Source organism: Nerophis ophidion, linkage group LG20, assembly GCF_033978795.1.
Source record: "Nerophis ophidion isolate RoL-2023_Sa linkage group LG20, RoL_Noph_v1.0, whole genome shotgun sequence".
NCBI lineage: Eukaryota > Metazoa > Chordata > Actinopteri > Syngnathiformes > Syngnathidae > Nerophis > Nerophis ophidion.
In genome coordinates, this window is record NC_084630.1 from 32,795,848 (window position 1) to 32,822,408 (window position 26,561).

Genomic DNA, 26,561 nt, shown 5'->3' on the forward strand with positions numbered 1-26,561 from the left:
TTGAATCTATTCATATCAATCAATCTACAGCCAGGCAAATAACACAACACACATACATTACACTGTTAATTTAATTTTACATGCTAAACTAGTCCATCGAAAAACATATAGCATGTTTTGGCAGTTGTTAGTACACCCCATTACTTTTAATGTCCAATACTAGTAGGTTTCAATACCCTATTTATAATAGTCTTAGCTGTAAATTCAAATCCAGGAATGATTCTCACTCACAAAAGGCCAAAATTGTGTATTATGCTCTCAGAAAATAAATCCACAACCAAAGTTGAAGTTAGTTACAATGCTTGTGTTCTGAAATTTTAACATTATAAGAGCATTTTTCATTACACCTGAGAGGAGCAGCAAGAGTAATAAAAAAAAAACATTCATTAACTGTGTAAAAAAAAGTGTAAATCTTCTAATTTTTGATACTTTTTCAACAAAAACAAATGAAGAATAAACATATGAAAGACAATTTCTTCGTCAAAACTTTTCTTTTGATTGTACAGTATAGTTATGTAGCAAACAACACTAAACAATCCTTAAGATGTCAAATCGGAAAGCATTTGATTACAGTGTTGCAAGTGCGTGAGATACAGGTAAACATGAGACATAGCACGACAATACATAAATGTGTAATGCTATATACAAAATTATGCAGACCTACTGACAAATGTAAATGTCAACAGACTGCATTGAATGAATATGAGACACAGTCACATAGTAGACTCCCAATAGGTCAACACGCCAAAGCCAGTCAAGATCAGGCTGTTCCTGTTCTCAGTGGGACTTTGTTATTGTGATTGACAGATCTGGAAAAAAACAGGGAAACAAATTCATAGTTACAGTAAAATCAGGAAAAAAATACCTTTAGGTGTATTTTAGTGGTAATAGCTTTAGGTGTATTTTAGTGGTGAAATTAGTCTAGAACTGTATAGGCTGCTAAACCACTCCAGCAAAGCAAATATTTAATTTCATATGTTGGAGTAAAATATTGTTCCTGCTAGATTCGGTCTTTGTTTCAGTTTGTGTAAAACACAGAGAGGTTGAGAGAGAGAACTACATGATGTTAACAGTTTAATTTCAACGTTTAACAAGTTGAAGCCTTTTCTGAATATTGTTGTTTTTACAAGGAAGCCACAATAAAAGTCAACATTCTAACTGCTCACTTCGTTGAAATACTTTTACGTTTAATACTTACATTTATTATCAGGTTAAAATTAAGACTTTTACTTTTAAGTACTCTTGTGAAAGGGGACTTCAAATTCTACCAAAGTAATTTTTCATGTTACTCAAGTATTTGATTTCAAGTTCTTTATACAAGACTGGTTTTGTAGACCGAGATGTTCTAAACCTTTTTGACTTCGGGGTCCAGCTTTTCCAGTACAGAGGGGCCAGTGACATACAGTCAAGGGAGGGCAGGTGAGGCAGTGCTTCACGTGCCATCATGGAAAGAAAAAAAAATGTAAAAAGAAAATCAAAAAATTACATTTTTATATATGTATCCAGTGATCATACTATAAAGTTTTTTTCCATTTAACTTCACTGGTTTTAGATAATTTTTATTCAAAATCGCCGAATTTTCACGTGAGAAGAGACAATCGGTGAGTCAGCAGCCAGTTGAGCCTCACCATGGATTGCGCAATAACTCGGCTAACTGCTGGCCTGCTGTGCAGTGAGACCGTATTGCTATATGAATAATGTTATAAATTTCCATAGTTTGGTTAGCAGAGTTGTATAATGTACAGTGTATTTTGTCAACAACTGTATGTGTGTAACGTATTTCTTGTGCTGAGCAATCAAAACGGCTGCGAAGACGCACTGGGTGAGGCACGCAGTTCCCCCGCCTCATGGTAGAGGGTGCTAGTGATCCCAGGGATCATACTTGTGACTACTTGGCTGCAGAATAAGTGACAACAAGCTACAGTTAGCAAGTCTAATGCAGCGGCAGCGATCGTTTATTTTTTCCGGGACGGAAGAGGAAGTAAACCAAGGAGCAGTAGCTGACAAGTGAGAGTGTCTAAATCTTTTCGGCGGTTGTGCATCAATTGTTTTGTGACTGGATCGAGATGGAAGGGGGTAGTGACGGGATGTATGAGGAAAGTATGGACATGGATAGGACTAGAGGGGAGAGAGGAAAGAAGGGGAGTGGAGGGATTGAAGTAAAGTCGAGTGCTAAAAGAGTGCACGAAGACGATGAAGAGGTAGTCGATAAGAGGAAAAAGGTTACGGTAGATAATTACAAGATCATTTATACATTTAAATCAAGTCAAGATATGAATGACAGTTTGATGACACTGGTTAAGGGGTTAAAGAAGGACATTGGAGAGGTGGAGATAGCGAAGGTGCTCAGGGACGGACGGCTGTAGATTAAATGCAAAAATGGAGAGCAAAAGAACAAAGCAATGCGTTTGCCAAAACTGTGCAACAAGATAACAAAGGAAAAAATCGAAGTGGTAGAACGAAAGGGGGCAAGAGGAGTTGTGACAGGAATCACAAGAGGTGAAAATTTTGATGATTTGAAAAGATAAATAAAAGGGGGAACTGTCACAATGATGAAAAGAATGATGGCATTTAGGAATGTTGAAAAGACTGAGAGCGAATCTGTGCTAGTACATTTTGCAGAGGAATTCATTGAACCAATCTTACTGGTTGACGTGCATGTGACGATTGCTGACGCGTGTGTGACGATTGCTGACATTTTCTTGGTCTCTTGCGCGAATGAGATAAATAATATTATTTGATATTTTACGATAATGTGTTAATAATTTCACACATAAATTGCTCCGGAATATATGTCGCACCCCCGGCCAAACTTTGAAAAAAATTGCAACTTACAGTCCGAAAAATACGGTAAGTAAGTTCACCTAATTGGGTTAAAAATATTTTTTGCAAACCAGTAATTATAATCCGCAAATGTGCCTTTGTTGAGTGTCTGTGCTGTCCAGAGCTCGGCATAGTAACCGTGTAATACTCTTCCATATCAGTAGGTGGCAGCAGGTAGCTAATTGCTTTGTAGATGTTGGGAAGGACAACGATGGTTTGCAGGTAAAAAGGTATCTAACACTTAAACCAAAAATTTAATAAAAGGTGAGTGCCGCTGAAATGAAATGCATTAAAGCTTAGGGATGGTTATGCAAAACAAAGCTAAAACTGGACTGACTGCAAAAACAGAATGCTGGATGACAGCAAAGACTTACAGCATGTGGAGCAGACGGCATCCACAAAGTACATCTGTACATGCCAGGACTATCAACACCAAAATAGGAGCGCAAGACAAGAACTAAAACACTTCACACAGGGAAACAACAAAAAACTCAAAATAAGTAACGACGTGATGTGACAGGTCGTGACAGTACACCTACTTTGAAATAAGAGCTGTAGTGATGCATGGTTGGTTATGGTTTGAATTCATATCCAAAAATTGTTAAAACGACTTTTTACTGTCAATATCGGCTGCTGAGTTAATTTTTTTACTGTTTTCTGCTGGTGGTGTGCCGCGGGATTTTTTAAATAATAAAAATGTGCCTTGGCTCAGAAAGGTTGAAAAACACTGATGTGGAACTCAAGAAAGTGTTTTTTAAATGTAGATACAAAATCATCACATGACTCCTTTAAAGTGACCCTGCTCAGTGGACTACGGTACGATACTATAAATCTCTTACCTGTGACCTCCTTAGGTTTGTTTTGTGGGCATGACTTCTTACAATCCAACACGTCTGTCTTCACTTGCCCCAAAGTTCGCAGTAGGCACGTTGCGTCAAACCCCTCATCACCGGCCTCTTGCAGTAACTCGAGCACCTGTTCATTCGACATGATAATTCAACTAGGTGATGAACTTGACCAAATAAAATGTGACTTACCTGAAGGCACTTGTAGGACTTGAGTTCACTCAGGTTCTCCCGCAGAAAGAGCAGATAAATGCTCAGGTCGTTGTAGAAGGGCGTGACGACACCCAAAGCGCCGAAGCCTGGCAGCATCTCATAAGGCCGAAGGAAGCTGGAACTCTGGCGTGCTGGTCCCATGGCGGCGTACACCACCAGTGGAGCGAGAAGGACGTACACCCCCAGGTTGATGTAGCTGAGCAGCCTGAAGACGCCCACTGCCACAAGCTTACACTGGACAGCTGAGGGCACCGTGCTCTCATTCTTTAGCACTCCTGTACGCAGGTCGCATGGAAACTCATCTGTGTGGGAGGCCAGCCGGATGTAGTATCCCAAGTAAAGGCAGGCGAGAAAGAGGATGAGCAGCGTCAAGCCCCTGCATGCCAGGTAGATGACGACAAGGCGGTGAGCGAAGCGCTTGGTCTTCAGATACTGCTCCACTAAGGGGTATTTGAAGCAACCCTCAGTCAAATCCAGAGCGCTGCTACAGAGAAGAACAATACACACATGAGGGGCTGTCTCGCAAAAAATGTTTGCAAAAGCCTACTTTAAGTGTGAAATGAATAATATAGAAAAATACAGCATTAGATAAGGTGGAACCTCAAATTAGAAAACCCTCTATTTGCAAACCTTTCAATTTACGAACCTTTCGATCGCGCCAGATTTGCCTCAGTGTGCGAAACATGTCTCTAAGTACGAACGGTTTATTCATTCATTTATTTTATGCTTGTTCGTATGGAATAGATTGAAGAAGTCGGCTTCGTAACACAGCAAGTTTTCAATTGTGTTGCGATAATATGCCAAAACGGACTTATTTCACAGTTGAGAAGAAGACTATCAATCCAGTTTCAATCCACTTTATTTGTATACCACATTTAAACAACATAAATGTTTCCAAAGTGCTGCTCAACAATATTAAAAACTATATTCAAATATTATCCGTAGCTCCACCAATGACTGAATAAAAAATAAAACCAATATAAAAATAAATATGATTAAAAACGATTTAAAGGGTAAAACCAATTAAACAGTAAATATAAATTAAAATTAAAAATATATATATAAAAAACACCAAAAATAAACAAACACAGCGGACCACACAACTCACAAAGTGTTAAAAGCCAAAGAATAAAAGTGGGTCTTCAGACAAGACTTAAAACACTCCACTGAGGGAGCAGGGGGCAGAGTGTTCCAGATCTTAGGGCCAACCACAGAGAAGGCCCTGTCTCCCCTGGTTTTAAGTCTGGTCTTGGGCACCACAAGCTGGAACTGGCTCTCGGACCTCAGAGCGCGCACAGGAGTGTAAATTTGGATGCGGACCGAGATATAATGAGGTGCCTGTCCATGTAAAGCTTTAAAAACAAACGGCAATGTTTTAAAATTAATTCTAAAATGAACAGGAAGCCAGTGCAAATTTTCAAGAATTGGGGTTATATGCTCGCGTTTCCTGAACCCTGTTAAAAGTCGTGCAACCGGGACTACCTATCGTTCAGCGGCGCCACTTCCACACAGATACAGGGTCCCTCCCACTCCCATCTTCCTTCTGTTCCTCTAGACATCTTGTTTCTTTCCTCTAGTAGCAACCCGCGGCTCTAAAACCAGATAACGCCACTGTAGAGGCTTCCTGGACCTCTTTCAGTTCCATGAAGAAAAAATATATCCTTTGTTTTAACATATTTTCTGTAAGAGAACAAACATCACACAAACCTTCCTAATTGTTAGAAATCTCTCTGTTTATGTCATACATGCTTCACTGATGAGAGTATTTGGCAAGAACCTTTTTGTCCTATTAATTTCAGCAATTCTTGAACTCATCGTAGTTAGTTTACTTGTACAACTTTCTCCGATGCTGCCACAGAAAGATGTGTTTTATGCCACTCCTTCTTTGTCTAATTTTTTTTCCACCAAATGTTTTATGCACAAAGGTGAGCTTTGTTGATGTTATTGATTTGCTGGAGTGCTCATCAGGCATATTTGGTCATTCCATGACTGCAAGCTAATCAATGCAAACATGCTATTTAGGGAAGCTGTATGTACATGTTGCATCAATATGCCTCATTTGTAGGTTTATATGTGCTCATTTAATTTCCTTTACTTATGTCCTCTGTGTATTTAATTTATATTTACATGTCTCATGACACATTATCTGTATGTAATATTGGCTGCATTTCTTATAGTTGTTTGTGTGCCATGTTGTTCCAGACCATAGCAAACATTACCCAGCTTGCAAAGATTGTAATAAATCTATTAGAAGAAGACAGCCTGATGTTTTCTTTAACTTGGACACTTGCATCTATACCTTTGGGCATTCTGAGACAGTAATTTCCAGAAGTTATCTCATTCTGTGAGAAGCCTTTATTTTACTAATTATCTCCAATGTAGCAAAAATGTGGAGAATAAAAATTAAAATACAACATTTCTGTCTACAAATATTTGCATTAGCCTTTGATAGAAGGCTAATATAGATAATATAGAAATCATGTGTTGCCTTCATTATAACACTTAATTTTTTGCGGCTCCAGACAGATATTTATTTAGTTTTTTTGGTCTAATATGGGTCATTCAACATTTTGGGTCGCCGACCCCTGCTCTAGTAAGTAACAGCTGACAAGAGGACCTTTGTCGATAATTTACTGTGAGTGTATTTTACTTTTTAAATTAATTATTTTTGTAGCAAAATGTTTAAAGTTAAGGATTTTTGTGATGGCGCCAACGTGACCTCAATGTGTCTGCGCTTGCTGGCACAGCAGCACATACAGGACTTTCAGCTTGTTGTTTTTGTCACGGCGTGGACTTGAACCCGCTTTTCTCCGGCAGCTGGTTCTGCCAACACCTCCGTTGGCAGCACGCCGAGACACGCCCCTGCTTGTGCTGGCCGTATCACGCCCACATGCCGGCAAGGCTGTGGTCGATCAGCAATCAGCACACCTGGGCCTGATGAGGGCGAGCTGTATATAGACCAGTAGACCCAAGGACACTTGCCGGAACTTAATCTTCAGTTAGTTTTTAAGCACCCCGTGTCTGGCTTCCATCCTGCAAACTCGCTCTCCCCCTGTGACTTCCGTGTTTCCGTGTCTGATGTCTCTGTTATCTTCCCGCAGTCCTACCTGTGTTCTCATGTAATCCCTTGTTGCTCCCCTCTGGATTCTGGACTGCCTCCCTTCATCCTTCACCTCCACTTGAACACGGACCTCTGACGCCTCGCTATTCTCCCTGACTATATCTGCCTGCTCACAGATTGCCTTCCTGCCGTGTCCCTCCTCCTCGTTCAACATTAGGTAACACACTACAGCTAATCACACACATATCTTCACACACACACTTTTGGATTAGTCACACTCCATTCTCTAGTTGATTTACATTATTATTGTGGATTATTATATACATTGTTTATGTATATATAATAATACCTAGAGCTATACAGACCCCATGTGTCTGTGCTGTCAACTCCCTTCTGCAAACAAGTTTTAGCTTGTCAATAAAGAAACTTTTAAGTTAAAGTTAAAGTACCAATAACTGTCACACTGTCAGGACTGTGACTTGGATTCGTTTTGCTTCTTCTACGCAAAGGATGATTTGCACGAGCGAGACGTGAGTATAAGTACATGTTTAACTTATTTACGCACTACTTACAAAAAAAAGCAAACAAAGGGCGCTCACAAGGAGGTACGAATACTAAACTACAAAATACAAACATGAAACAAAAACAATTGCTCGATGACATGAATAATAATGAACTATCAACAAAAACAGCACGATGGCATGGCTATAAAAAAAAACTAAAACAAAACACTTACTGTGACAAAAACAAGGGGCATGAACAGCAAGATGCGTGGCAGGTGATCGAGGGCATGAAGGATGTGCAGCAAACAGAATGCATAAGCACAAGCAGTAGCAAAGTTCCCAGGCCGATGAACAGAAAACAAATGATTTAAATAGTGGCTATGGTGATGAGAAACAGGTGCGGGACTGAGGGCAGGGGCGTGACTTGGAAACCAGGTGGAAACTAATGCGTGACTATGGAAACAAACAAAAACCGGGAAGTGCAAAACGGGAAACAAGAGTCCAAAAACAAAACATAAACATGATCAAACATAAACCAAATGTACAGGCATGACACACACACACATTTTTAATTCATCAACTTATGTTTGTTTGAAGTGCAGTACTGTATCACACTTTATGTTGTGTTCAAAGTGTCCAAACTTTAACTAACTAACTTTTGGCTGGAACCCATTATTCATATTCACATTGTTCCGTATGTAGAAATGTACTTTATTATACGAACTTTTCTATTTACGAACCCTTTTCGAGAACCGATTACATTTGTGAATCGAAGTTCGACTGTATATAAGTACAGTAGTATTTAGTACCTTGGTGCATCATGGGGACCGCCTTTATCCTTAGCATCCAAGGATGCCAGATTCTTTGCCAGTTTAATGGCACGGTTATAAAAGCGGTCAAGCTCTTCCATGATGAAGCTGAGATCCGAGGAGAGATGTGGGGCTGCGGAGAAGCGCCAGAAAAGGGCAGGGATGTACAGAAGGATGGCCAGTGAGAGCAAGATGTATGGAAAGAACTGTAAACAAAAACAAAAAGATAGGTTATCTTGAACTTTGTTTCAGATCTAAACAAATGTTCATAGGTGGAATTAGTAAATTTAGAAAATCATTGCATTGATACATTGTAATAGGGAATGTGAGCTGGGGCTGGGTTAGTTTTACCCAACTGATTATGTATTGTTGCAATAGTAATCTTTTGTAACTCTCCATCTTCTACCACTTGTCCTATTTGGGGTCCCGCAAGGTGCTGGAGCCTATCCCAGCTGCACTCAGGCAGAAGGCGACGTACACCCTGGACAAGTCACCAACTCCACGCAGGGTCAACACAGATAGACAGACGGTAGCCAGAGCCTGGGGTTCGGACCCGGGACCTTCTTATTGTGAGGCACATACACTAGCCCCTGTTCCACCATAATGCATGTTGTAACTATCTCCAACTTAAAGGGGAACTGCCCTTTATTGGAATTGTGCTAATGAGCCACAATCCTTTTGTGAGACAAGAGTACACATGTATTTCCATTTTCTAACAATTCAAGTCATGGGGATCCAGAGGCTGCATAGGCTTTTTGTGGCCCTGAACAACATTTTGTTGGTGGCTCCATTCTGGTCTTCATTATTACTTGTGTAACACTCTGCAGCTGACTGCAGCTTCGTGATTAATGATTTTTTAATGCTCTTGTTTTCAAACTATTCAATTCATAACTAAAAATGTGTACATTGCTGAAATGTATTCATCACGGCCAGGCCTGGAACCAATTAACAGTGATAAAGTGATTATTTGGCAAACAAGTAGATTTGTTATGGGAGTCTGCGTGAGAATGTGTGCATAAAAGACAATCCCCAAAAATGCAGTTGAAGTACATTTATAATTCATAGATGGCGGCGCCCGAACGGGCTGCAACATTGCGGAGCTGCTGCTAAAGATGGAACATTTGGCAAAAATACCGGACAATTCCACAAACTTTATGGCTGGCTCACATCGTGGTCACTCCGTGATCACGTACGACCGCCAGACACTTCTGGATGTGGACACATCGGGCCGTTTTGGACTGATAGACACTTGCGTGCTAGACTTGCTAACTAGCATGGGAATACATCGGCGGCTACATCCAGCGGCCTGTGAAGCAGGGGAGTCTAGTAGCAGCGGGGGCCGTCTACGGAGCAGACGCCAGCGGTGTGATCGGAAACGCGGATGCCGAGCGGGGCTAAAAACAAAACAGAAGGCTAATCCCCACAGAACACCACTTTCCTCCATCCCGAAGACGGATTTAGATGGAAAATGCGAGACTACTGGTCTGGGTAAGGAGTCAGTTAAATTAGAACAAGTTTTTTCTGCTTTGAGTGTTTCAGAGTTGGACATGTGTTTTACTGAGGTGGCTAACTATGATGCGTGCAGTTTATCAAAGCAACAAACAAACAATCGGAAAATCCCCGTTACTGAGGTGGCTAACTATGATGCGTGCAGTTTATCAAAGCAACAAACAAACAATCGGAAAATCCCCGTTACTGAGGTGGCTAACCATGATGCGTGCAGTTTATCAAAGCAACAATCAAACAATCGGAAAATTCCTGTCGTATCAATTCCTAGATATGGTCGTAACTATACTAAATGCACCGGGCATAATAAACACAACATTATTAATATTGCTACTACGGATAATTTGATCAAAAACTCCCTAAAACAGCCCACTACCTATAATATAGGTTTTTTAAACATAAGATCATTGTCTCCTAAAACGTTGTTAGTTAATGATATTATCAGAGACAACAATCTTAACGTCATCGGTCTCAGCGAAACCTGGCTTAAACCAAACAACTTTTTTGCGCTAAATGAGGCATGTCCTCCTAACTTTACACATGCGCATATTGCCCGTCCGCTCAAAAGGGGTGGGGGGGTTGCACTAATATACAACGAAAACTTTAACCTTAGTCCTAACATAAATAATAAATATAAATCGTTTGAGGTGCTTACTATGAGGTCTGTCACAACGCTGCCTCTACACCTGGCTGTTATCTACCGCCCCCCAGGGGCCTATTCGGACTTTATTAATGAATTCTCAGAGTTCGTTGCTGATCTAGTGACACACGCCGATAATATAATCATAATGGGGGACTTTAATATCCATATGAATACCCCATCGGACCCACCGTGCGTAGCGCTCCAGACTGTAATTGATAGCTGTGGTCTCACACAAATAATAAATGAAAACAGCTGATGTGGTCACACTTCAAAAATAATATTCCCCACAGACAAAAATGGTCAAGTTATTGCTTCTATTTCAGGTTTGCCCTCATAAAACCTGTATTATATATAATATTTCAACATGTCTAGCTGCCATGCAAGTGTAAAAATAAGTTAAACCTGTATACCGTAAACATGGTAGTTGATGAGGCTCTCCAAGTACCACCATGATGACCAACTTTCAAAAACAGTCGCATAGTAGACATAAGTATTCATCAAGTATCACCATGAAGACCAACATTTAAAAACAGTCGCATAGTACACCTAAGTATTCATCAAGTACCACCATGATGACCAACATTTTAAAAAAGTCGCATAGTAGACCCAAGTATTCATCAAGTACCACCATGATGGCCAACATTTACATACAGTAGCGTAGTAGACCTAAGTATTCATCAAGTACCACCGTAATAACCATCATTCAAATACAGTAGCGTAGTAGACCTAAGTATTCATCAAGTACCAACATTCAAATACAGTAACATAGTGGGCCTAATTATTCATCAAATGCGTCCAACATTTAAATACATTAGCGTAGTAGACCCAAGTATTCATCAAGTACCACCATAATGACCAACGTTCAAATACAGTAGCGTAGTAGACCTAAGTATTCATCATGTACCACCGTAATGACCATCATTCAAATACAGTAGCATAGTAGACCTAAGTATTCATCAAGTACCACCATGATGACCAACATTCAAATACAGTAACGTAGTGGGCCTAGGTATTCATCAAATGCGTCCAACATTCAAATACAGTAGCGTACTAGACCCAAGCATTCATCAAGTACCACCATATTGACCAACATTCAAATACAGTAGCGTAGTAGACCTAAGTATTCATCAAGTACCACCGTAATGACCATCATTCAAATACAGTCACGTAGTAGGCCAAAAGTATTCATAAAGTACCACCATAATGACAATATTAAAGTACAGTAGCGTAGTAGACCTAAGTATTCATCGTGCAGTTTATCAAAGCAACAATCAAACAATCGGAAAATTCCTGTCGTATCAATTCCTAGATATGGTCGTAACTATACTAAATGCACCGGGCATAATAAACACAACATTATTAATATTGCTACTACTACACACCGGTCGGTAATTTACCATGAGGTCAGGATCGAGGTTAGGTCTTTTAAGAAGAGGATGAATAACCGCTTTTTTGAATGCTAGGGGAACAGTGCCCGAGGAGAGTGATAAGTTTATAATATTTAGCACTGATGGACCTAATAATACAAAGAGCTCCTTGATCAGTTTCCCAGGAAGAGGGTCAAGTAAACATGTTGTCTGTTTTATTCCATTTACACGTTGTAACAATTCCTCTAATGTTATTTCCTCAAAACGAGAGAAACTATTTTGGAGGGCAGTATCCGCCGTATATACAATCGTGTCAGTGTTAATAGAACCCCGTTGTAGCTGGGACGCATTGTCTTTAATCTCCTTTCTAATGACTTCAATTTTCTTACTAAAGAATTGCATAAAGTCATCAGCTGAGTGGGTTGAGCTACTGGAAGGAGTCCCTTGTTGGGTTAGCGATGCTACCGTACTAAACAAAAATTTAGGATCGTTTTTATTACGGTGGATGAGATTTGAGTAATATTTAGCTTTAGCTAAGGTAAGCATGTGTTTATAAGTTATTAAACCATCACTCCATGCTTGATGGTGCACCTCAAGTTTAGTCGTGCGCCATTTGCGTTCCAGCTTTCTACATAATAATTTCTGAGCTCTAGTTTCTTCTGTAAACCACGGGGTGCGCTTTTTTGGAGCCTTTTTTAACTTTAGCGGTGCTATGTTATCAATGGTTTCGCGCAGGGCGTCGTTAAAGTTGTTAGTGAGGTTATCAATAGAGCCCACATACTTTGGGAATGGTGCCATTACCGAGGGCAGTAGGTCAGCAAGAGTTGTCGTTGTAGCTGTATTAATGTTGCGGCTGCTATAGCAGTTATTATTATTATTAGTTTGACGAACATGCGTCTGAACCTCGAATTTTATAAGGTAATGATCAGACAATACTTTAGTATACGGGAGTATCGTAACTTTGGAAACGGTGATGCCCCTGACAAGCACTAGGTCTATCGTATTACCGTTGCGATGCGTGGGTTCATTTATTATTTGTGTGAGACCACAGCTATCAATTACAGTCTGGAGCGCTACGCACGGTGGGTCCGATGGGGTATTCATATGGATATTAAAGTCCCCCATTATGATTATATTATCGGCGTGTGTCACTAGATCAGCAACGAACTCTGAGAATTCATTAATAAAGTCCGAATAGGGCCCTGGGGGGCGGTAGATAACAGCCAGGTGTAGAGGCAGCGTTGTGACAGACCTCATAGTAAGCACCTCAAACGATTTATATTTATTATTTATGTTAGGACTAAGGTTAAAGTTTTCGTTGTATATTAGTGCAACCCCCCCACCCCTTTTGAGCGGACGGGCAATATGCGCATGTGTAAAGTTAGGAGGACATGCCTCATTTAGCGCAAAAAAGTTGTTTGGTTTAAGCCAGGTTTCGCTGAGACCGATGACGTTAAGATTGTTGTCTCTGATAATATCATTAACTAACAACGTTTTAGGAGACAATGATCTTATGTTTAAAAAACCTATATTATAGGTAGTGGGCTGTTTTAGGGAGTTTTTGATCAAATGGCCCTGCACTCTTCAGCATCTACATGCTGCCGCTAGGTGACATCATACGCAAATACGGTATTAGCTTTCACTGTTATGCTGATGACACCCAACTCTACATGCCCCTAAAGCTGACCAACACGCCGGATTGTAGTCAGCTGGAGGCGTGTCTTAATGAAATTAAACAATGGATGTCCGCTAACTTTTTGCAACTCAACGCCAAAAAAACGGAAATGCTGATTATCGGTCCTGCTAGACACCGAACTCTATTTAATAATACAACTCTAACATTTGACAACCAAACAATTAAACAAGGCGACACGGTAAAGAATCTGGGTATTATCTTCGACCCAACTCTCTCCTTTGAGGCACACATTAAAAGCGTTACTAAAACGGCCTTCTTTCATCTCCGTAATATCGCTAAAATTCGCTCCATTCTGTCCACTAAAGACGCTGAGATCATTATCCATGCGTTTGTTACGTCTCGCCTCGACTACTGTAACGTATTATTTTCGGGTCTCCCCATGTCTAGCATTAAAAGATTACAGTTGGTACAAAATGCGGCTGCTAGACTTTTGACAAGAACAAGAAAGTTTGATCACATTACGCCTGTACTGGCTCACCTGCACTGGCTTCCTGTGCACTTAAGATGTGACTTTAAGGTTTTACTACTTACGTATAAAATACTACACGGTCTAGCTCCATCTTATCTTGCCGATTGTATTGTACCATATGTCCCGGCAAGAAATCTGCGTTCAAAGGACTCCGGCTTATTAGTGATTCCCAAAGCCCAAAAAAAGTCTGCGGGCTATAGAGCATTTTCCGTTCGGGCTCCAGTACTCTGGAATGCCCTCCCGGTAACAGTTCGCGATGCCACCTCAGTAGAAGCATTTAAGTCTCACCTTAAAACTCATTTGTATACTCTAGCCTTTAAATAGACTCCCTTTTTAGACCAGTTGATCTGCCGTTTCTTTTCTTTTTCTTCTATGTCCCACTCTCCCGTGTGGAGGGGGTCCGGTCCGATCCGGTGGCCATGTACTGCTCGCCTGTGTATCGGCTGGGGACATCTCTGCGCTGCTAGTCCGCCTACGCTTGGGATGGTTTCCTGCTGGCTCCGCTGTGAACGGGACTCTCGCTGCTGTGTCTTGGATCCTCTTTGGACTGGACTCTCGCGACTGTGTTGGATCCATTGTGGATTGAACTTTCACAGTATCATGTTAGATCCGCTCGACATCCATTGCTTTCCTCCTCTCTAAGGTTCTCATAGTCATCATTGTCACCGACGTCCCACTGGGTGTGAGTTTTCCTTGCCCTTATGTGGGCCTACCGAGGATGTCGTGGTGGTTTGTGCAGCCCTTTGAGACACTAGTGATTTAGAGCTATATAAGCAAACATTGATTGATTGATTGATTGATAATTAGAAATACAGTATGATGTGTTATGTAAAGATTATTCAATTTAAATTCTCATGTATGAACAATAAACTGTCATATTTTATACAACCAGGGAGGAAAGGAAAGTGTTCAATATCTTTTTCCGCAGTGAAGCCTATTCAAAACCGCTATGAAAAAAGTAAGCAAAACACAGTAAATAGGCGAAAACAATGACAAATTATGTTTTTAGACATTATATCTTTAGGGAAAAGGTTTGGCTACATTATAAACTCAAGTAATTGTCACATGGGGGACAACAATATCGCAATAGCATGGTTAATATGCAGGTCACGGAACGTAAAAGGCGTTTTTTAAATGTTTTTAGAGCGTTCTATAGGTGGACCTGATGAATCCTCATTACTTGTATTGTTAGCCGCCTCTTGCTAGCAGTTTTTAATTATTTATGACGCACAAAAATGCGAAAGGCATGTGTTCTTGTCTCACATAGCGATTGTGGATGATGGGCAAAAAATGTCTGTCCTTTTTAACTCTAAATCTGATAAATCATATTGAATCGCTCAAAAATGTCATTTTTGTACTAAGCTGAAGATGATTCATTTTGATAACAGGAGCAAGTTTTGTGAAAAAAAATAATTAGCAAACAAATAAGCAATAGTAAGATGCTATTTATTTTGATAGCATGTTGACAGATGTAGTATGTTAATATACATTTGATGAAATGTGATTATATGTATGAATGTATGTATATGCGCATGTATGTGCGTTTGTACATTGAATATGTGTATGTATGTATGTACCTTGTGTGTATGTTTGCATGTGCGTGCATATGTATGTTTGCATGTAAGATATATTTGTCTATCAGTACAGTACCATGAATTCATTAACGTGGACCCCGACTTAAACAAGTTGAAAAACCTATTCGGGTGTTACCATTTAGTGGTCAATTGTACAGAATATGTACTGTACTGTGCAATCTACTAATAAAAGTCTCAATCAATCAGTCAATCAATCAATCAATCAATATGTGTGGGAACCAAAGTACGGCCACTCTTTTAATCCAATATAGTAATGCTGCCTGAGGCTGAACCAACCAGTGGCAACGATGCTAAACATTGCCTTCTGAATAGTTTGTTTACTTTTAGTGGCCAATAATACTGTAGTAGTGATAGTTTTTGTTTATGTAACCATTTCTATGCATGAAAATGCTTAATTTAGGACCAAGCAATTGTGGAATATGCTTTTAAAAAATATCAATATCCCCAGAAAATATGCAATCAGATCAATGTGTAGGACACTTTGCTTATTATTATATCCATTTTACAGTCAATTTTATCAAAATTCATTATATTTTCTCAGGGTGCGAATGGCACTTATTTGGTGGAATGGCCCATAGCTCCATGAGACAATATTGCTGTAGATTTCTCTATTACCATTGATACTGTGTATTGTGTTACAATTTACCTTGTGAAGCCATAGTTGTGAACTATCATCTTGTTGCTGCACCGCTGCCCAACAAAAAGAATCCACATATGCTGCCTGTCTCCAAGAGAAATTGGTGGGTGCGAAGCAGCTGATCTGTGTACCTGAAGGAAGACAATATGAATGTTTGGACAATTTTAATTACATAATGGTCTAAATAGGCTATAAACAATGTGACTGTAGTCTATAAGCTATTATCATATTTTTTGATTAAGTCATTTTCTAAACATTCACTTACTGGCTACATTATGTAAACATTAAAAAAGGCAAACTGCCTTTTTGAGAGACATTTGTAGGTTTAACCTCTGGACATTAGGGTGTTTTGTTGAGCAGAGCTATTCAACTGGCTGCACGGGGGTCAAATTTGGCCATACTTGCCCCCGAGTTCAGTTCAAAACTTGGGAGACAAACATTTTTACAGCAAATTCCAAAAAACATTACAGTGCTCCTGTTGTATAGATGAACTTGGACCACTGTAAACGCATTAGAAGATCCTTGCATTGATATATTAATCTTGCAAGTGAAGTATATTTCTGGTCTTTTTATCCTCGTCCAGACAAAAGGGTGACACGGCAGTGAGGCTGGATCAAAAGAGACGTCGAAGACGCTTTACTGTGCCAAAAGTTGCTTTATTACAAGCGAGCGTCATTATACAGGACTGTAGTTCCTGGAGGAGGTCAGGTCGAGAAAATGAGGCACTCCTAATTTGGAGGAGCCGAATCACAGTGTTCTATTCCTTCTTTCTCTGTCTGAGTGTGTTTTAATTCAGGAGAGTACAACCTGACCATGTAAGGAGATGTTCATGTGTAAGTGACCGGAAAAACACCTGTGTATATTGGAACTTAAATGTTGGCATGAACATAGACATGAAGTCTCTCCTCCAGATTGAGCTATCACTTTTTTGCATTCCGAAGTCTGAATTTATTGCCTCTTCTCGTGTGAGAGTTAACCCAGTTCACATACAAATGTCCGACTAATGCTTCTTAATTTTTGAATGGGCTCAACCATTATTTACTTAAACCTGGTGGTTCGCTTTCTCCAAGGGGAATATAAACATTCACCATATGTAGAACATCCATTTTCCATTTTCCATCCATTTTCTACCGCTTATTCCCTTTCGGGGTCGCGGGGGGCACTGGCGCCTATCTCAGCTACAATCGGGCGGAAGGCGGGGTACACCCTGGACAAGTCGCCACCTCATCACAGGGCCAACACAGATAAACAGACAACATTCACACTCACATTCACACACTAGGGCCAATTTAGTGTTGCCAATCAACCTATCCCCAGGTGCATGTCTTTGGAAGTGGGAGGAAGCCGGAGTACCCGGAGGGAACCCACGCATTCACGGGGAGAACATGCAAACTCCACACAGAAAGATCCCGAGCCTGGAATTGAACCCAGGACTGCAGGACCTTCGTATTGTGAGGCGGACGCACTAACCCCTCTACCACCGTGAAGCCCTATGAACATAATATGAGTTAATTAATTCACTAGCAAACATGAAACACTGGGATCCAAACTTGGAAATTACATAACTGAGGCGTTCCTCAAGATACCCTCTCTTTTTATGGCTATGGATGTTTTTTGTAATATGTTTTGTATGCAGTAAATAAGCAGCAGAGTGTTTACATCAGATGCAGTCGGTATGCATTTGCTCAAATTCTTTAGTTATACTAGTAGTGTTCCTCAAGGCTCCATTTAATGTCCTCTTCTTTTCATCATTATGGCTATTCAACTGGTGGCCCGGAGTTCACTTAAAAATACTTGTGAGATACTCAAATTTTTTCAGCAGATCCTTACAAAGACTAGAATGCTGTCATAGAGATTATCTTTGACTATAGTATTTTTACAAAAGGTCCTTGAAAGCAGCATAACGCTTATATAACTCTGGCAAAAACGGATAGAACAAAATCAAATGTCTACTGTAGAGGACGCTGGTCCTCCAGAAAATACAAATAAGATTTAAAGGCAAAAGTCCGGTACGTCGGTCTTTAGCTTTTTGAAAATGTGGCCACCAAACTAACTTAGTTAAATATCCCTGTTGTAGATAGATAGATAGATAGATAGATAGATAGATAGACAGATAGATAGTACTTTATTGATTCCTTCAGGAGAGTTCCCTCAGGAAAATTAAAACCATCATAGTGAAAGGTTATCCCTAATACTTTGCTCGACTCTGGGGAGAGTGAAGTCTGAGCTTCCCGGCTTAGGGTACTGCCCTCGCAACCCGACTTTGGATAAGTGTATAAAACATGGATGGATGGAGGGTGTAACTAAAGCACCACTGCAAACTACCACTATTTGACAGTGTCCTCAAAACAAGGCATTGTTATGTTGGTAAGGCGAAAGATTAATACAGCCCTTCATAATGAGCTAAGTAGTAATTATTTTGTTTAGTAATTAACATGCCTCCAACATAAAGGGAGCCGTAACAAAAGGAGGTTCAGCAGGGCACAGATGACCCAAAAAGCAAACTGCTTGTGGTTTTGTTGTTTTGTTTACCATGAATTGATTTATGTGGACCCCGACTTAAACAAGTTGAAAATCTTATTCGGGTGTTACCCTTTAGTGGCCAATTGTACGGAATATGTACTGAACTGTGCAATCTACTAATAATAGTTCCAATCAATCAAATTATTTGCATTACTTGAGATAAAGTGTACTTTTTCATTTGTCAATCCTACTAACATACCACCCCAGAAATGGAATATGCTGACCCTAAAAATAATAAAATATCCTCCTGGGAACCAACGTCTTCTACAGTGGGCATTTGTGTTTAATCTATTTCTTTACCAATTTGGGTGGGGGGAATTTAGCTCTGTTATGCAAAACACCAATGGCCACTGCAGAGGACTCTGGCTTTCAAGAGGATTTACAGTATATACTGTAAGTGGAAAACAGAGTAGCTGAGTGGTTAGCACTTTAACACTTGTGCCACAGTGCAAAAACACACAAGGTAATCTGTCTGTACATGTCAGACCAATGATTGACAGATGATCAGTCCAGGCACCGCCTCAAGTCATCTCCATCTTCCTTCTGACCATGAACAGGACTTGCAGTGCATGATAGACGGTTGTAATAAAGTGGTCTGCACAACCTTGAATCAAACTACCCTCAATCTAAAATCTTAATAAACGACCATTGACAGATAAACATTTAACTGGCCAAGGTTTTAATGGTTTTATAATATTTCATCAATCATCAATCAATCAATGTTTATTTATATAGCCCCAAATCACAAATGTCTCAAAGGACTGCACAAATCATTACGACTACAACATCCTCGGAAGAACCCACAAAAGGGCAAGGAAAACTCACACCCAGTGGGTAGAGAGAATTCACATCCAGTGGGACGCCAGTGACAATGCTGACTATGAGAAACCTTGGAGAGGACCTCAGATGTGGGCAACCCCCCCTCTCAAGGGGACCGAAAGCAATGGATGTCGAGCGGGTCTAACATGATACTGTGAAAGTTCAATCCATAGTGGCTCCAACACAGCCGCGAGAGTTCAGTTCAAGCGGATCGAAGACAGCAGCGAGAGTCCCGTCCACAGGAAACCATCTCAAGCGGATCAGCAGCATAGAGATGTCCCCAACCGATACAGGCGAGCGGTCCATCCTGGGTCCCGACGAGCGGTCCATCCTGGGTCTCGACTCTGGACAGCCAGTACTTCATCCATGGTCATCGGACCGGACCCCCTCCACAAGGGAGGGGGGGACATAGGAGAAAGAAAAGAAGCGGCACATCAACTGGTCTAAAAAGGAGGTCTATTTAAAGGCTAGAGTATACAGATGAGTTTTAAGGTGAGACTTAAATGCTTCTACTGAGGTAGCATCTCGAACTGTTTTAGTTATGTAACCAATCATCATGGTGCTGTTTGCTGCTCATGGTCACACTTTCATGGCTCCTGGGCACTTGTGGGTTTATTGAGTCCCTCTAAAAACGCTGGTACTTTGGTTTCCTCACGCCGGACTTTTCCAGGCATCTGTTTATTTTTTTAGTAAAAGTTTTCCCCGATGTTCAGTTATCGTAACAAACTAGTCCATCTGCTCATATATCATTTTTGTTGAATCAATTGCATTGGGGACTCAGTCCGTTTTTAAAATGAAATACAACTGCAAAATAACCCACCATGGGGCAAAGAAACTTGCAAATTGTAGCACACTACCGTGGGGTTGTGAGGTCACATCGGCGTGACGTGTTGAACAGAAGAGTGTCGTGATTGCATCAGTTGATGTAAATAAATTGAGCACACGGTGGTTTTTTCCGTGCGTTCTTAGATTTAACACAAGTGCCAATTATTTGATAAAGGAGGTGATAAACCATACTGAATTCAGGAAAGAACTTGTAGCAAAGTACAAAAGTGGCATCTGCTTGCGTCTTCCTTCCTTTCATCCCTCGCCACTCAACGCCATCTTCGCCAATAGAAGTCTTCAATTTGTAGATGTAATGTTAAATGTTCATTTACAAGTGGTACCTCAACTTAAGAGTGCCCCAACTTAGATAGTGTTTTGAGATAAGAGCTGTCTCTTAGCTGGTTATGCTTTAAGTTAGAAGCAAAATTGTAAGTAACCAGCATTAGTTGGTGTAGCAAATGCCACAGTGAACCCCCTGAGATCCGCCCAAAACATCAGGTCTTAATCATTAGCTTTTAGGAAAAGATGGACAGAAATTTCAATGAATTCATTTAATTTAAAAAAAATAAATCATCAAAATCATCAACTTTGCGAAGCAGTTGGAGCGTATCGCTGCTAGTTTGCGCCATACTTAAGCAGAATGAGTAACACCAGCCAAGAATGGTAAAATAGTATCTAAACCGCGCACATTTATCCATGTAAATATAGAAAAGCTGCTGATCATGTTTGACAGAGAATCCCACTGTTTACATTAAACATGCTTCACTGATGAGAGTATTTGGCAAGCGCCGTTTTGTCCTACTAGTTTTTCAGTCCTTGAACTCACCGTAGTTTGTTTACATCAGGGGCGCTCACACTTTTTCTGCAGGCGAGCTACTTTTCAATTGACCAAGTCGAGGAGATCTAGCTCATTCCTATTTATAATTTATATTTATTTATTTATGAAAGAGACATTTTTGTTAACAAGTTAATGGTGTTTAATGATAATACAAGCATGTTTAACACACATAGATTCCTTTCTTTCATGAAGACAAGAATATAAGTTGGTGTATTTGATTCTGATGACTTGCACTGATTGGAATTAGACAGTGGTGCTGATAACGTCCGCATTTTCAAATGGAGGAAAAAAAAAGTCCTCCTTTCTGTCCAATACCACATGAAAGTGGCTGGATTTGGCATCTCATTTGTCCAACTTGCATACTCGTTTTTAAACACTTTGTTATGAGAGCACCATATGTGTGTGGCCCTTTAATGTCTGGCAGCAGGTGAGTGACGTCAGTGAGAGTGCGGGTGGGCAAGCAAGTGAGAAAGCGGTCGCTGAGGGCGGGGGAGAAATACATTGGCATCAAACTCCGTAGCTTGCTAGCTTGTGCACGCTAGCTTTCTGAGACTCTTATTTTGTTAGCACAGGCAGGATGAAACAGGTCTTTTATGGTGAAGACAGGAACTGTGCAGTCGGTCTTTAGAGTTTTGACAGTAGGTACGGAGTCTCTAGAAATAAAATGTGTTTCTCTGCGTCCGCCCTGTTAGTGATTTTTTTCTTAAATATGAGCTCGCAGCAGCCAGGGTCATCTCACAAGATCCTCGGGTGCCGAGAATGTCAAACAACTGACGAAAGTGAAGTCTTGGTATGATTGATGATTGCTCATTTTTATGTCTATTTTTTAATGCCTGGCTTGAGATCGACTGACACACCCTCCGAGATCGACCAGTCGATCGCGATCGACGTAATGGGCACCCCTGGTTTACATGTATAACTTTCTTCAACGATTCCAGAGAAAGACATATTTTATGCCACTCCTTCTTTGTCTCATTTTGTCCACCAATCTTTTCATGCTGGGTTTGAATGCACAAAGGTGAACTTTGTTAATGTTACTGACTTGTGTGGAGTGCTAATCAGACATATTTGCTCAGGCATGACTGCAAGCTAATCGATGCTAACCTGCTATTTAGGCTAGCTTTATATACTTTACGTATTGCTGTCACAGCCCGGGCGCACCTCAGTGCGCATTCATCTGTGCACTGCGCTGGCCGGCACGCGCCACTACGGCTACAGCAGGCGGCTGCATTCAATTGGCTCAATCAGCACTCTACACATGCTTCCTCGCCTTCTTAAGTCAGTCCAAACCTGCGTTCCGGGCCAGAACGCAGCTACCTGTTCCCGTACAGTAAGCAACTCGTATCTAGCTCTATGCTCTCTCTCTGTTTTCTCCTCCTCCGTGTTCATTGCGCATTGTCCTGTGTCGTGTCGTTCCAGCAGCATTCTTCCGTCCCCTGGTAGCGATCTGTGTGTCTCCTCTGGTTCCTTGGCTCCTGGCTGCCCCTTCTGCATCTCGACCTCTCACCTGGACACGGACCTTGGACACCTCTCTCCTACACCTTGACCTAACGCCTACTCACGGACCTCCGAGCCTGCCTTGTCCCTATCAGGCTTTCCTCTGACAGTTTGTCTATGTTTTAGTTTTTTCCTCTGCATTTATCTGTTTCCTCTGTGTTTATTATCTCCTGTCTTTAGTTCCTGTCCGGTGCTCTTATTTTGTCAGCTTCCTGTCTTGTTCCCTGAGTGCTGTGTTCCTCCTTAGCTGCGGCTGATTGGCACCTGGCCACACCCGTTACCAATCAGCCCGCTCTTATTTGTACCTGCTTTGTCTTGTGTCAGTGGCTGGATCATTGTATTGTCATTCGGACTGGTATTGTCGTTGCCACATGTCGCTCTTGTCGTTGCTATCGTGTCATGTCGTTTTGTTACAGCTACTACCTGTCGTGCTACATTTTGTCCTGGTCGTCGTAGCGGTAAGCTCTTTCCGTTAGCAATTAGCTGTTTCAAGTTTTTCCTGTTTGCTCCATTCTAAAGTTTCTTTTTGTTTTCTAGCTTCCAGTGCTAGCTCCCTTAGTTTGTTATTCCGCCCACGTGCGTGCTTTTTGTTTATACCTTTGTTTATTCTTGTTCTATTATTTATATTAAATCGTGTTTTCTTGCTCAATGCCTGCCTCCCTCTCTGCATCTTGGGGTTCGACACCAAATAACTTTGACAGTCCCTCTTGGACTTCCGCCTCTCTCTCAACACTCCTGGTAAAACTCCTCAGTTAATTTCCACACATAGTTGCACAACATACATAGTTTGGATTAATTACACGCCCCATTTCCCTTGTTTAGATAATATAGAGTTAAAGGGCGTCCCTGCTGTCTGTGCCGTTTTCTTCCACTGTACACCTAACAATTGCATCACTATGCCTCACTTGTAGCTATATTTGAGCTCATTTAATTTCCTATGTCCTCTGTGTATTTCATTTATATCTGCATTTCTTATGACACATATGTATGTAATATTGGCTGCATTTATCATAGTTGTCTGTGTGCCATGTTGTTCCAGACCACAGCAAACGTTACCCAGCTTGCATAGATTTTTATAAATCCATTCGAAGAAGACAGCCCGCCATTTCCTTTAACTTGGACACACACATCGGTGTGGCACCGTTGTTAAGAGTGGCCGCGCCAGCAACCTGAGGGTTCCTGGTTCGATCACCACCTACTACCAACCTAGTCACATCCGTTCTGTCTTTGAGCCAGACACTGTAGAATTAGTGTCAAACCGCTTTGAGTACGTATCTTGAAGGTAGAAAAGGGCTATACAAGTACTGTATAACCCATTTACATCTATACCAGACCTGCGGCCCGTTGAGCTTTTCAATCTGGCCCTCCGGACATTCCCCCCCAAATTTTTTTTAAAGATCTTTAAGATGGAAAGTGTAGCTGCAATTATGATCTGCAGTGATGTTTTCTAACGACCGTAAATCTGGAACAATACAAAGTATTTCAATGGTTGCAATCTGGGTTTATGGATGATATACCAATTACTATGGTAATCTAATTAGTTCCTATGGTCATCTAATTAGTTACTATCGTAATGTAAGTCACAGCAGCTCAGACGAGGCACTGTGGGTGGGGAGCATTCCACGGACACGGAAGGACATTTTTACAACAAAGTTCTAAAGCATAGTGATGTATCTGATGTATCAGATTGTAGGTGGGTTTATTTTGTACCCTTCGTGTTCATATTTCACTGTTTGTTGCATTTTTGTTGCCTTTCACTTGATTGTAAAATGTGTCGATCGAAAGGGGGTGTGACGTTCATATTTTGTCAATATTCAGTGTTTTATCCTTCATAGAAAATGAAAAATTCCATTATGTTTTTTAAGGCGGTCTGTCAAAACATTTTTAGCATTCACTCAGACATTATTGTGAGGTTTTGTATTAGTGTTCATAAAAATAGATATACCGGCCCCCAGACACATTTTTTTCTCTAAATGTGGCCCCCCGAGTCAAAATAATTGCCCAGGCCTGATCTATACCTTTGACCAGTAATTTAGAGGAGTTATATCACCCCGAGAAGCCTGCGTTTTACTAATGTTTTCTGATGTTGTAAAAATGCGTAGAATAAATATTACATTTCGACATTTCTGTCAATGAAGATTTGTGTCAGCCTGCGACAAATAATCATTTAGATCAGTGGTTCTCAAAAGGGGGTACGCGTACCCCTGGGGGTACTTGAAGGTATGCCAAGGGGTACGTGAGATTTTTTAAAAATTTTCTTGTGGACATGTTCCATAAATATTGATGTTAAAGATTTATTTTTTTGTGAAGAAATGTTTAGAATTAAGTTGATGAATCCAGATGGATCTCTATTACAATCCCCAAAGAGGGCACTTTAAGTTGATAACTTCTAGGTGTAGAAATCTTTATTTATAATTGAATAACTTGTTTATTTTTCAACAAATTTTTTGTTATTTTTATATTTTTTCTTTCCAAATAGTTCAATAAAGACCACTACAAATGAGAAAATATTTTGCACTGTTATACAATTTAATAAATCCGAAACTGATGACATAGTGCTTTATTTTACTTCTCTATCTCTTTTTTTCAACCAAAAATGCTTTGCTCTGATTAGGGGGTACCTGAATTAAAAAAAATGTTCACATGGGGTGCATCACTGAAAAAAGGTTGAGAACCACTGATTTAGATAGTAGGCTAATATAGCTGATATACTTGTATCAAGTGTTGACTTCATTATATAGAAGGCTTTTAAATTTCTGCGGCTCCAGACAGATTTGTTTTGGTCCAATATGGCTCTTTCAACATTTTGGGTTGCCGACCCCTGAGTTAGGTGAAGGTTGGGGAAGAATACTTTGCACATGAAGAAACGCACACAAGCGTTTTCTTCCTTCATATTCTTCAGCAACAGCTGCAGTAGAGGCGTCCTGTAACTGTCTGGGCGTGATTTAAGTAAAAGGGTGGGGCCTTCACACTACAACATTTATTCACACCTATATAAAGGAATGCACATATTTTTATACTAACAGTATTTATGTACCGTATATTTAAGAGGAACATGCACTATAGGAATTATAATAATAATTCCTACAGATCGTGTATCAGAGGATGCGTTCAAAATCACAGCAACTCACCTACGGACACCTCCTGAGCAAAAGCGAGCGAGATGAGAAACAAAGGTAGTCCCACGGCCAGGAAGGTGACTATTTTGTCCACAGCCAGCTCCAGGCGCATCCCTTTGTACTTAGCCTCCGTGGGGTCTTTCAGCAAAAAATCCGAAAAAACATATTCTGTTGCTACGTGTGCAATCGCCATGGTGCTGTAAGTGATTATTAGTTTATTTTTTGTTTAATTTACCATAAATAAAGTAGATCAAGTAGAACAAGAATTTACAGAAGTATACGCAGCTATTGTTCATGCATCTATTCACTGTTCAACCGGCTGTCCCGCTACTGTAATCCTCGTGCGGCGGCCACTAGGAGGCGCTAGTGGCTACTAGTCAGCGAGCAAAACGAAGCAATGCCCGCTAAGATTAAGAAATTATTTATTTAACCAAATAATTACCTACTACAAGAACATGTAATACCACTCCAAGGCTGTTTAATAATAAAAAAAAAAAATACAAACAAAACTATTGGAATATGAACGGTACGAATGCATGGCAAAACAATAATGAATATTGGTAGAAATGGATGGAAGGGATGGAATAAATAAAATACACACACACACACACACACACACACACATATATATATATATATATATATATATATATATATATATATATATATATATATATATATATATATATATATATATCAGGGTTTCCCACACATTCATTTATATGTGGCGGCCCGCCACGAAAGAATTACGGCCGCCACAAATAAAAATAAAA

General features: G+C 40.4%; 1 protein-coding gene across 1 annotated transcript; it reads right to left on the minus strand.

The window, feature by feature from the left end:
- LOC133538606 (pannexin-1-like) lies at nt 1-26,102 on the minus strand. The gene is made up of 6 exons (XM_061880259.1): nt 25,801-26,102; nt 16,177-16,298; nt 8,255-8,460; nt 3,861-4,365; nt 3,663-3,798; nt 1-809 (listed from the first exon to the last, which is right to left on the minus strand). The coding sequence occupies exons 1-6, from the start codon at nt 25,979-25,981 to the stop codon at nt 778-780; spliced, it is 1,182 nt and encodes a 393-aa protein (XP_061736243.1). The 5' UTR covers nt 25,982-26,102; the 3' UTR covers nt 1-777.
- Nucleotides 26,103-26,561: the final 459 nt, after the last annotated feature.

What these genes read in the sequence shown, in the direction of transcription:
- LOC133538606 (XM_061880259.1), bottom strand. Translation starts at nt 25,981, where the DNA reads ATGGCGATTGCACACGTAGCAACAGAATATGTTTTTTCGGATTTTTTG. An exon ending in CACAACTATGGCTTCACAAG is followed by an intron (nt 8,461 to 16,176) that starts GTAAATTGTAAC and finishes TTTTGTTTACAG; the next exon opens with TTCTTTCCATACATCTTGCT. An exon ending in AGTCCTACAAGTGCCTTCAG is followed by an intron (nt 3,799 to 3,860) that starts GTAAGTCACATT and finishes TCGAATGAACAG; the next exon opens with GTGCTCGAGTTACTGCAAGA.